The following is a 13,018-nucleotide window of genomic DNA, read 5'->3' as shown; positions in this document are numbered from 1 at the left end:
CTGCCGTCACTGACGTTCAACCACACAACATCAGCCGTTAGCTGTTAGCAGTTAGCACACAGAGCTCACAGCTCCTCATATGTGTTCAGAAACTGGACAAAAGTTAAACAAGTACAAACCACAGACTGTCTGTGTCATGGTGAATACAGTCGCTGGTTTATTTATGTCTGTAGGCCGTTGTTATGAGTGTGGAATGAGCATATACAACGTTAGCTTAGCCTGGTCGACCCGATCTTCATTCAGAAAACAAGCATTTTAAAAGGTGTTTTGCCTGCCGTCTTGCTGCAGACTTGTCAAAGCATTAATTCATGGTTGTTACTAACCGGTATCAGTATGTTGTTACTTCGGCATCATTTAGAAACGTGTATTACAATTTAATCACGGTAAAATATGTTCATTTGTTGTAGTTGTAGCTCCCGAGCCAGCGCGTCTTGTTTGAATGATGCGAGTAAACACAGCTGGCAGCCGCGGTGAAACTCCAGCATTTAGAGCGATGCGATAGGAGCGATTAGAGCGAAGCGAATATTCGCATCGCGTCCGGTGTGAACGCAGCATTAGAAACACTTTATTTATCCCAGCAGCATGTAAAACAAGTACTGCACATAATTAGAAATAAAAAAGTGTGGAAAGTAAACAATTATACAATATAAGCATCTGAAAATAGCAGATAAAACAGAACTAAAAGAGTGAAGATATAGAAGTTGACCGTGAGAAAAAATACGTAAATTATCTGACAAATAAAACACTATTGAGGGGCTAAATTACAGCTGACACAATATAAAAGTGGGATATTATTAACATTTTGTGTATACAATGACATATTCAATTAAAAAAGTGTGAAGTTATAAGTCCAGGAAGTACCACTAGGTGGCGCCAGAGATAAACGCTCAGTAGCTTTTTCAAGAACCTGTTGCATGATTGGAGCTGAAAATCAGAACATATCTGATTATAAACACGCTGCATTAATCTTTTCTGCAGTACAGTAAATGAATATTTGTCGACACACCTGTACTTAACTTGTACCTTTCTTTAGTATTTCCATTAGTAATACTTTTACTTCACTGCATCACACAGGGAAATAATGTACCTTTTACTCTTATACTGTTTTATGACACCAAGTTATATACATAAAAAGATAATAATATGCTCATACAGTTTGATATATTGCAGTTCTAAACTACTTATCCACCCAGCAGGCAATAAATCCAAAATATGTTTAACATTGACGAACTTCATAATTGAAATGGTTCTGATAAAAACGGAATAATATAATAAAATAACGGTGAAGAAGGAGCCATTCTGCATTATGAAAGCTTTTGATACACATTTTTATTTAATTATTTAACTATTTTAAGATAATATTATTTTTAATTTTGCTCCAGTTGAGGATCCGGGTACTTCTTCCAACGCTGGTCAGAGAAGAAAACGTTTTATTAGCAGCTGACTAATAATAAAAACTCTTCTGCTTCACATAGCACAGAGATCAGTGGGAATACTTTTTGTTAAGATATTTGTTCCCTCTGCCCTTCTTCAGGACGGACGCGTGTTCATCTGGACGTGTGACGACCCGGCTGGAAACACCTGGACGGCTAAACTCCTCCACAAGTTCAACCATGTGGTTTGGCACGTCAGCTGGTCCATCACCGGAAACATCCTGGCTGTTTCAGGAGGAGACAACAAGGTACAATATACTCAGTTATATATATATATATATTTATGTATACTGTACTTCCTTGCAGGTAAAAGCAACTGGAACTGTACCATGTTTATTTCTCCAAGTCAAGTCTATTTACAAAGCTTGGGGAAAGTGAGGTACAATATAATAATACAAGGCAAGAATGGAACTTACACTTTTACACATTTATAAAGTAGTAATAACAAAATTATAATAAATATAAGATTATTCTTTTTCCATTTTTTTTACACCTGAATATTTGTTTCCGGACGCATACAAAAACAATGCACATATTGTAAAGGAAAACACTACTTTTACTGTAAATGTAGTTAAACATGTAGGATTTTGGATTTTATGAGGATCCCGTTAGATCAGCGGTTCCCAACCTTTTTCAACTCAGGGCCCACTTAAGAATCAAAAATGTTTTCGCGGCCCACATTCAACCATAAACAATACGGAGGCTAAATAAAGTTCTGATTGAAGAACACACACAGTTAATAAATACAACTATTCTTCCGGCTAAAATACATATTTTTAAAAGTCAATCAAGGAGTAATCTTAATTTAAGGTGTTTGAAGAGTAGATTAAAAACAGTTTCTTTTGGAAAAAATAATTGCCACAAAAAATCAAAGGGTGGCTTTGACGCCATGAAAGGGGAAATAATGAGAAGGAACAATAAATATGTTTGCCATGTTGTGTTTTTGGTGGTTTTTGATTGTCAACTTATTTTTGTTTGTGAAATGTTGAAGTGATCCTACTGACTGTATCTTTATTTCTTCTGTTTTTGTTTGTGTCTGAGATTGGAATGTCATCTCCTATATGTTATTGTCATGTCCATGATTGTGTCTCTAGCCTGTACAAAATAAAACATAAAAAATATTTGGCGGCCCACTTGCAATGCCTTAGCGGACCACTAGGGGGCCGCGGCCCACAGGTTGGGAACCGCTGCCCTAGTGGTCATAATAGTGGAGACAATGGGAGACACTGTTATCTTAAAAACCTTGATAAGAGAATAGGGGTCAGTTGTTAAATGTAAGGAAATGGTTTTCACTAACACTGATGTTACAACCCTCAGAGATGTCTATTATTTTTTCTCCATAGTGTTAGAAAGGAACTAGATTATATGAAAGATTACTTCTTTTTTTTTTAAACCAACAGTTGTCACACCTGGCAGAGACAGAGTCACAGGTAAAACTCCACGCCCTATTCGCTCATAGGATCAGCAGGGGGGAGGGAAAAGAAGGGGGGTAGGGATGGTGGTGGTGTTCTGATATAGGACATACAAAAACAATAGATGAGCAAACAAGTCATAAAACAATATTGACTGTAATGGTTTATTAGGGGGACACTACAACAGGTGCAGAGACAAGGGGTCAATAAAGTATTATTAACCCACTATGTAAGGAACAATAAGTTATAGGGTGCAATACAACAACAACAACAGCTGAGCAAACGAGTCATACAAAATAATGACTACAAAGAGGTGCACAGACGCCTGTCACATCAAAAGGATTTAGGGGCGGGTCATAACATTTTATGGTGAGTCAGAAATCACTCAGCATGTCATAAACACCAACTTGACAGAAACCAGTTTTTGCCACACTTTATAACCCTATAACCACACCTTCTCTGAGGTGCAGCGTCACAAACTAATGAAACTCCTGTTAGACTACAAAACTGTGAGATCTTTGTGTTCACAATAAAAGTGTAGTTTCTGAGTGAATATTGGTCTTGAATCTCATAATATCAGGTGCTCATTTTCCTCTTGGATGTTCTTCTTGACCCTCGAAGAAAGAGAAAATGGTGACGCAGCGGTGTCTTTCAGGCATGTCCTTACCTCACAGAAATGACAGGAAACATCAAACATTACATTATCGTATAGAGCAGGTGTGTTGTTTATTAAAGAGGTGTGTGTGTGTTTTTAGGGGCTATAGATATAATCATTCTTTTATTGTAATGTTTTTTTTAAACTTCAACAGTAAACTACAAAAATAATCAGATTATGAATGAATAGTCTGAAGTTCATCAACATTAAAATGTATTTTATTATCAAAATAATATTTAACTGTTATCAAAACTTAGTGCAACTATAGAAGCTTGCTCTGTTCGGTTGTCTCAGTGCAATAATCACTTTTACCAGACAATATAAAGAGATGAATAGTAGCAATTCTCACCATGTGTTAAATAATCTTTACCTTCAACACATCGAAATAAGAAAGCTGACAAAAAAGTAATGTTGCTTGTTGCTTGTTAACATCTAAATGTAAACCTTTTACATGGAAAGAACACTCAAATTCACGCATTTGTAGGTGAACTAGCATGAGGTAATGTTTAATGGCATGTATATAAGTGTATTATTATGAAGGTAGATATGGTGCAAAATGCGAGAGCTTGTAAAACCTGATGTGAGCCGTTTGGCTGATGCAGAGCGGAGTGCACGTGCTGGGGTGTACAGTTTAACCATGTCCTGGACAACATGGCAGCATATTTATTGTTCCTTTGATCCCACTCTTCGTTAGAGCTAATTATTTCCCCTTTCATGGCGTGTTGAGCCACCACTAATCTACTCTTCAAACACTTTAAATTAAGATTACTCCTTGATTGACTTTTAATAATATGTATTTTAGCCAGAAGAATAGTTGTATTTATTAGTGTCTGTTCCTCTCTCTGGACTGTATGCTGCTGACAGTTTGCTGAACGTTAAGTTAGCGGCGGCAGAGAGTTCCTCATCATTACATTACATTACATTACATTGCATTTAGCTGACGCTTTTATCCACAGCGACTTACAATAAGTGCATTCGACCAAGAAGGTACAAACTTGAAGAAAACAGAATCATATAAGTACATCAGGTTTCATAGAGCCAAAACATTTCAAGTGCTACTCACATGGCTTTAGATAAGCCAGTTCTTTATTAGTATATAAGTGCTTTGTTAGTCATTCTATCGCTCGAAGTGGAGTCGAAAGAGATGAGTTTTCAGTCTGCGCCGGAAGATGTGTAAGCTTTCTGCTGTCCTGATTTCAATGGGGAGCTCATTCCACCATTTTGGAGCCAGGATAGCAAACCGACGTGTTTTTGCTGATGGGAACTTGGGTCCCCCTCGCAGTGCGGGTGCAGCGAGCTGTTTCGCCGATGCAGAGCGGAGTGCACGTGCTGGGTGTACAGTGTAACCATGTCCTGGATGTAGGAAGGGCCAGATTGGCCATTGTCTTGAAGTGGATTCCAGCAGTTACTGGAAGCCAGTGAAGTCATTACATGACAGAGAGTTCCTCATCACATGACGTCAACACAGGACAGGTATTGTTCGCATGTAAATAAGCTTGTATTCAACACGTTACTTTACATATATATATTTGTTTATGTAAAGTAACAGCAGTGCAGTGAACTTCAACACGGAATCCGAGGTACGAAGACCCTTTTTTCATACTGTACAAAGAATCAAGAAACGTTTGGTTTTAATAGATGAAGTAATGACTATAATTAATTATGAAGGTAGATATGGTGCAAAATGCGAGAGCGTGTAAAACCTGATGTGAGCACTTGCAGAAAACAAATCTGAGCTTGTGTGCATACATTTACACTTGTATAAAAATATCCACGTATCTGTGAACCACATTTGAAGTAACAGAAGAAAAAAAAAGTTTTGTAGCTTGTAGAAAAAAAATGAACTTAGTGATGAAATGTTCACTTGCAGAAAAAAATATATTTTTTAAATATATTTTCCATTACAACTGCAACTTGGTTATTACAACCTCTCAGATCAGTCATTACAACTTCACGAATCTGCTCTGTGGCAGTATAAATCCACGAATCTGCAGCCTTGACTTTTGCTACACTTCTTGCGATGAATGTGTCGCTAAAGTAATTTTCACCTGTAGATGTGGGGGGAGGGAGGGGGGTTGGAGCGAAGGGGCGGAGCTATCAGAACGACGAGGCACAACCTCGGGTCAGTCACACACAAGTAACTACTAGAGATGGCAAATCCGGATCCTTTTACGGACTCGGAGTCTTCCGAGTCAGTCATTGAAGAGATCCGGATCATATGAGTCAGCATCACCAAGAGCGTAGAAATCCTACCGGTGAAACCGAAAAGTTGTTGCATTTCACGAGCATATTAAACTAACGTTACATTAACCTCCGCTACACAGTGTCTTTTGCTTTAATAAAAAATGTTGATAAAAAAAAAGGGTTATTTTGCGATTTGGCGATTCTGCTGGATCTCTGGATCTGCTGCTATACGGTTACGGCTCTGAGTCCGCACGAGTCTGCTGTGTTTTGCACAGTGAGTCAGGATTTGCGAATCTCTGAGTCTGCTGTTGACTCGTGCATAATAGCCGCGGGAAGTAGGGGTGCTGGAGGCTGGGCTGCAAATGGTGTACATTTGAAAAACGTCATGTTACTGTTGTTAAAATCTCTCCCCACTTTTGTCCCCACCCCCTAAGTAAAATGACTTCCCAGTTCCCGCGGCTATGCTCGTGCATGACGAGTCTGGATCTCTGGATCTGCTATACGGTTACGGCTCTGAGTCCCCACGAGTCTGCAGGAAGTGAAGGAAGTTCCCATGATTCAGTGAGTCAGGATTTGCAAATATGAGTCTGCTGTTGACTTGTGCATGACGAGTCTGCCTGGATATCTGGATCTCTGGATATCTGGATCTCTGGATCTGCTACGGTTACGGCTCTGAGTCCGCACGAGTCTGCAGGAAGTTTCACTGATCCGCGTCCCCTGAGCCAAACGATAACTTCTGGCAGTTATCCTACTTGCTAAAGGCTAGGCAGATGGACTGGGGTACATTGTAATGTGATTTTACATGTTATAAGGAGAGTAGCGAGTGACGCAATTTATAGTTTTAATTTGTACGTCACCAGGTGTAGGACTCAAAGGACTCGGGTTAATCGAGAGGGGAGACTCATCACGACCAGCTCATTACTAGGATCCGGGTTAATAATCCGGATGAATCAGGACTCACCCATCTCTAGTGACTACTGTTGCCCCTTTCACACCAACGCAGCTCCCGTTCTAGCTCCGTGCTTCGCTCACAACAACAACAATGGGGGACTGCGTCGGGTCGATGATCGTGTTGCTTTTAATCATACAAAGCCAGATTAAATTAAATAACGACTTCTCCAACCTTATACTTTTCTCCAGAGTGCTGTGGTTCATTGTTTATTAATGTGTTACAGCGGCATGTACCGACCGCTGCAGTGCTGCACGTCCACTGGAGTTTATTAACTCACGACAGCGGCCGCTGTCAAGTATTCACTGTCTGACTGTCACACAAGCAGCTGATACATATCCCCAGTTCCCCTTAAGTGAATGTGTGTCAGTCTGAATTGACGCTGTTTGGCATCACAACGCTGTTATGAAAGTTTCTCTGGTTTAAAATGGGTGATGTTAGCATAGCAACCGAAGCTAAACTGACTATATTGACTACTTGTTGCTATCCTATTGTGGCATAAGCCGTTTTCTACAGGCACATTTTACCGGCGTATTTTTCATTATGATTCTACTTGTGATAGTCGGACATGACAACCTGTGCAGCCCATGTATTGATTCCATCCGATAGCTGCTATAATAACAAACAAAACGTCTGCCTGCTCTCCACAATGATCAATAACAGCGAACGGATGGTCAAAGTAAGGTACAAATAAACAGAATCACACGAAGCCTGGTTAGTGTTGCCTGACTTTATAAAGTGTGTTTTTTTTATAAGTGTGTGGTTGCGTTCTAGTCACTTTGCTCAGCAGCTACTGCTGGTTACAACTTTTATTTGCCATACTCTCCATAAACTGTTAGCTCAGGTTAATCTCGCCCCCCTCCGATGTAAGCGTGACGTATGCGGTTCTTGCTTCTAGACCAGGGGTCTGCAACCTTTTTGACCAAGAGCCATTTTGCCCCCTTTTCCACCAATGTTTTTTGTTTGGAGCCGCAAAACATATTTGATAGCTTAAAAAGTTGTATATATTGTTATATCATAGACAAAAATGACAGTTTTTTTGCATTTATTATTTATTACATTATAGAAAACTGTTTACCTCAATTTATCATTTACCTTGATAATAAACAAAGAACTCTTATAAGGAGAATAAAAAAAAATACACAGGCCTACTTTAAAATAAATTAACACAGCACTTGGGGAGTCCTCTGCACATTTGAAGAAAATGAATATAATTAAAATGGGCCCACTTTGAAATAAATAAAAGATATAGCTGTATCCTAAAAAGAGTTAGGTGATTGAATTATGGCTGAAGATCGTCAGCTGTCTTCCTCTTCCGTGTTTTTCCTCCCATACGTAAAGGCTGAAGCACCTTTGACAACTTCTCTCCACATATCAAACATACCGGTAAGCCAGCATTGTTTGCTGTGAAAGCAGATAACTCTCTCCACGCATAATTAAACCCTCTGTGTTCCTCCAATACTTTTATTTTCTTTGATTTATCCATAGTTCCATAGTTCCCTCATCGAGCCGGGGGTCAGGTCACCTGCAAGAAAAGGCGCTGGTGCGGGACCGTAGCAGGATGCAATGCATATTTGAGTTGACCTAATTAAAACGTTGTTTTTATTTATTTATGTGTCACAGTATCACCTCAAAATACAAGATACGAAACATTTTCAAACGTGCAACAAAATATAAATAGTCCTACAAATGTCTTTATTTTATTTCCTTCTTATTTTGATCTAAGCTCAAGGGACTGATTTGAGAGGTTGTAATAACCAAGTTGCAGTTGTAATGGAAAATATATTTTAAAAATATACATTTTTCTGCAAGTGAACATTTCTTCACTACAGTAAGTTCATTTTTTTTCTACAAGCCACAAAACTTTTTTTTTTTCTTCTGTGACTTCAAATGTGGTTCACAGATACATGGATATTTTATACAAGTGTAAATGTATGCACACAAGCTCAGATTTGTTTTCTGCAAGTGCTCACATCAGGTTTTACATGCTCTCGCATTTTGCACCATATCTACCTTCATAATTAATTATAGTCATTACTTCATCTATTAAAACCAAACGTTTCTTGATTCTTTGTACAGTATGAAAAAAGGGTCTTCGTACCTCGGATTCCGTGTTGAAGTTCACTGCACTGCTGTTACTTTACATAAACAAATATATATATGTAAAGTAACGTGTTGAATACAAGCTTATTTACATGCGAACAATACCTGTCCTGTGTTGACGTCATGTGATGAGGAACTCTCTGTCATGTGATGAGGAACTCTCTGTCATGTGATGAGGAACTCTCTGTCATGTGATGAGGAACTCTCTGTGATCACTTCACTGGCTTCCAGTAACTGCTAGAATCCACTTCAAGACACTGGTACTAGCGTACCATGCTGTGAATGGATCTGGCCCTTCCTACATCCAGGACATGGTTACACTGTACACCCCAGCACGTGCACTCCGCTCTGCATCAGCCAAACGGCTCGCTGCACCCGCACTGCGAGGGGGACCCAAGTTCCCATCAGCAAAAACACGTTGGTTTGCTATCCTGGCTCCAAAATGGTGGAATGAGCTCCCCATTGAAATCAGGACAGCAGAAAGCTTACACATCTTCCGGCGCAGACTGAAAACTCATCTCTTTCGACTCCACTTCGAGCGATAGAATTACTAACAAAGAAACAGAGCACTTATATACTAACAAATGACTGGCTTATCTAAAGCCAGTTGAGTAGCACTTGAAATGTTTTGGCTCTATGAAACCTGATGTACTTATATGTTTCTGTTTTCTTCAAGTTTGTACCTTCTTGGTCGAATGCACTTATTGTAAGTCGCTGTGGATAAAAGCGTCAGCTAAATGCAATGTAATGTAATGATGAGGAACTCTCTGCCACCGCTAACTTAACGTTCAGCAAACTGTCAGCAGCATACAGTCCAGAGAGAGGAACAGACACTAATAAATACAACTATTCTTCTGGCTAAAATACATATTATTAAAAGTCAATCAAGGAGTAATCTTAATTTAAGGTGTTTGAAGAGTAGATTAGTGGTGGCTCAACACGCCATGAAAGGGGAAATAATTAGCTCTAACGAAGAGTGGGATCAAAGCAACAATAAATATGCTGCCATGTTGTGTTTTTGGTGGTTTTTGGTTGTCGACCTATTTTTGTTTGTGAAATGTTGAAGTGATCCTACTGACTGTATCTTTATTTCTTCTGTTTTTGTTTTGTTTGTGTCTGAGATTGGAATGTCATCTCCTATATGTTATTGTCATGTCCATGTTTGTGTCTTTAGCCTGTACAAAATAAGGTTGGGAACCGCTTTTGTTCAGCCTCACAATGCTATTGGATATTAAAGGTGTGTATAGGTCCTGCCCTCTGGCCATACACTCACACAACTTCCGCATCTTCAATCGAGCGATATCTCTTTGTTTTATTGGATTGGATTTGTCAGATTCAAGTAAGTAAAATGCCTCAAATGTTTTTTTTTGTGATTATTACGATGTTAAGAACATGTACATATTTAGTTTTTGTGGAATACATTCATCAAATTTGATTTTGTTGCAATATTACAACACTGGGTCAGTGTGGTAGTCAAAATAGCATGAGCACCTGTCATGGACCCCGCCCTTCTTATATGTTCGCTTGTGGAAATAAAACACTAATAGAAATATAATGTCTTTGATAATTCACTATAACTAAGTTTCAAATGTGTAAGATTTTGAAATAAGACCAGAATTGAATAAATTAATACATTATTTCTGATAAAAGTATGTGAAATTATATCTGTAGCAATATTTTAAACTCTACTTGTATCTTATCAGTTAATTAGTTACAAAAATACATTTAACTCTTCTCTGGTTCTGACAGAAACAGTTCTTTCTGAAATGTGTTGGGACACTTGGATGAATCCCTTTTAGTATGATAATTAGCCTATTTGTTTTCGCCAGACAGCATTGTGTGACTTGTTGAACTGGTTTATTTGCATGTGTGGGTGTAGGTAGGCCCTCCCTACACGCAGATCACGCAGACTGCGTGGGCCTCACCACCTCGCGGAGGGGGCCTCATCTGAATCGCAAACCCCCCCGTAGAACCGCCCCTGTCGGGGATAATACAGTTTATGGATAAAACATGCTGATCTAACACTTTATATCAGAGGAGATGCTAGATAGATAGATAGATAGATAGATAGATAGATAGATAGATAGATAGATAGATAGATAGATAGATAGATAGATAGATAGATAGATAGATAGATAGCGCATTTTACAACGTTAAGGACCTATTGACTCTATACAATAGTTAATACTGGGTAGTTTATTTAGTTTAAAAAAATGTGCTGCTGATTTACAGACGTCTCTTTCCCAATGTTAGACAATGGGGAAAAGTGTGAAGTCTGAATTTACTCTGACACAGCAACATCTAAATTGATTCTGACACTTCTACAGCCAACTCACAGGTGTATCATTGCTTTGATAAAAAAGGTTATTCATATTCCCCTTTTAGAAGTGAAGATATACTCATTCCTTCTGGGCATGTCATTTTCGAGGGTTAGGGCCCAGGCCTCAAGCGGTTAAATCTCCTAACAATGTTGTCGATTTTAGACGTAGGCTTATTATATTTACAGCCCTTAATAACATTTGTTTTCTTTTCTCAATGTGTGTCTTGGCCGTTGTCGTTAGGATGGTTAAATTCACCTTGTTTTCCCTTGTGTATTATATTATCAGTTCCTTCAACAGGATACTGTAGTGCTTCAAAGCATGTGTACACACAAACTGAAAGATTGATAATAAAGTTGACTTTGATATCCTTTTTACTTCTGGCAATTGCATTTACGCTTCAAAAATCATAAAGTGGTGTTAATATGTGCAGATTATGCTGAACCAAACATGTAAGTATCATAAACATTTGTTAGCGACAGAGATTATTTCTCCCATAAATGGAAACCCAATAGAGAAAAAGTAAGGAAATGTGGCAGGTATTGGATGAAGAGTAAAATAATAGAGTTTCTTTAATTGGACATACAGTATACTCTCGTTAAGTACCTTGTAATTGAGTACAGCACTTTAGTAAATGTTCTTAGTTACTGTTCACCACTGGCCTTGATAATATGTTGGGTGTATCGGTTTAAATCTATGAAATTCATTTGATTTACATTTTTAGTCAAAATGAAGATCGCTGCCTTCAATGTGAAGAGACTGGGATGGGAAAAAGTCAACAAAAAGGCCGTACGGGAAATTATCATTAAGGTAACTCACCGTGCTGAACCACACAAGTTTGTTCAGTGTAATATTTCAGTTAATGTTTTTGTACATGGCGAGAAAATTAAAGGAAAGGAGCTGTTTTTTATGCATTGAAAACATTTATAACATGTTAAAAGTGCTTTTAGTTCTATGCTTTCTTTTCTCTGTGGTTGTGTTTTGCAGATCATGTCTCAGTACAGCGTGGTGGTGCTGCTGGAGGTGATGGATGAGACAGGTGGTGATCCCATGAAACTGCTCCTCCAACACCTTAATGCATATGGGTGAGTTCTCCACACATAGAAGCATGCACATTCATTTAAAGGGGCCCTATTCTGCAGGTTCAGGTTCAAAATGTGTATTTAGTGTCTTGTGACATGTTTACATGCTTTAATGTTCAGAAAGCTCTTTATTTATCTCATACTGCCTGTGCTGCAGCACCTCTTTTCACTTTTGCCTAAAAACAAGTGTTGGTAATTAAATCTTATGGGGCATCTAAAATGATACAAACAAATGATTGATGATTGTGAGAGATGTTCAGTTCCAGTTGTTTCTGTTTTCTGGCAGAGATAACAGAAGTAATCCGTACGGCATTCTGTGCAGTGAACCTCTGGGACCGGAGGGTAGCAGGGAGAAGTTTGTCTACTTCTACAGGTCAGAAACACAAGTACAGACAATCCTGTGTGTGGTTACCTTTTGGGGCAACCAGTGCCTTCATTGTAGAGACAGACCTGAAATGGAGAGTGATGACACACGGCAAATGGTCTTTGAACTGGATTCAGACCAAGCCTCAGTACACATCAATCTACCAATTGAGCTATACGTTATGTCTCACAAGAATTAAAATATGTCTTAAATTGGTAACACCCACATTCAATTGGATAATTATTATTGAAAAACTGTGTGGAATATTAAAGACAAAAAAAACAGTAATGTTTATTTTTGAACCAGTAATCTGTGACACATTACATTACTCTTCTTTGAGACGCTTGACTTCAATCTTTTAATTCCTACAATTTATTTTATGTCTATGGTTTGGTAGCTAAGACCCAGAACATCATAGGCTTTACAAATCAACACATTGTGCCGTTGGGCCAAACTCTACAAACATTTCCAACAAGGCTTTACTGAAAAACTTCAAGTGATTTATGAGATATCTCACT

General features: G+C 38.5%; 1 protein-coding gene across 1 annotated transcript in view; it reads left to right on the top strand.

The window, feature by feature from the left end:
• The first annotated feature begins 1,621 nt into the window (after positions 1 to 1,621).
• The window catches only part of LOC117486481 (deoxyribonuclease-1-like 1), a 103,634-nt gene continuing 92,237 nt past the window's right edge, over positions 1,622 to 13,018 (top strand). Inside the window, exons 1-3 of the mRNA XM_034134937.1 lie at positions 1,622 to 1,681; positions 11,779 to 11,864; positions 12,042 to 12,139. Of these exons, the coding sequence (XP_033990828.1) occupies positions 11,784 to 11,864; positions 12,042 to 12,139 (179 nt within the window). The 5' untranslated portion in view covers positions 1,622 to 1,681; positions 11,779 to 11,783. The remainder of the gene's footprint in view (positions 1,682 to 11,778; positions 11,865 to 12,041; positions 12,140 to 13,018) is intronic.

The sequence above is a fragment of the Trematomus bernacchii genome, unplaced genomic scaffold (assembly GCF_902827165.1).
Source record: "Trematomus bernacchii unplaced genomic scaffold, fTreBer1.1, whole genome shotgun sequence".
Classification (NCBI taxonomy): domain Eukaryota; kingdom Metazoa; phylum Chordata; class Actinopteri; order Perciformes; family Nototheniidae; genus Trematomus; species Trematomus bernacchii.
The sequence above is the reverse complement of the archived record's forward strand: the minus strand, read 5'-3'. Positions and strand labels throughout refer to the sequence as shown.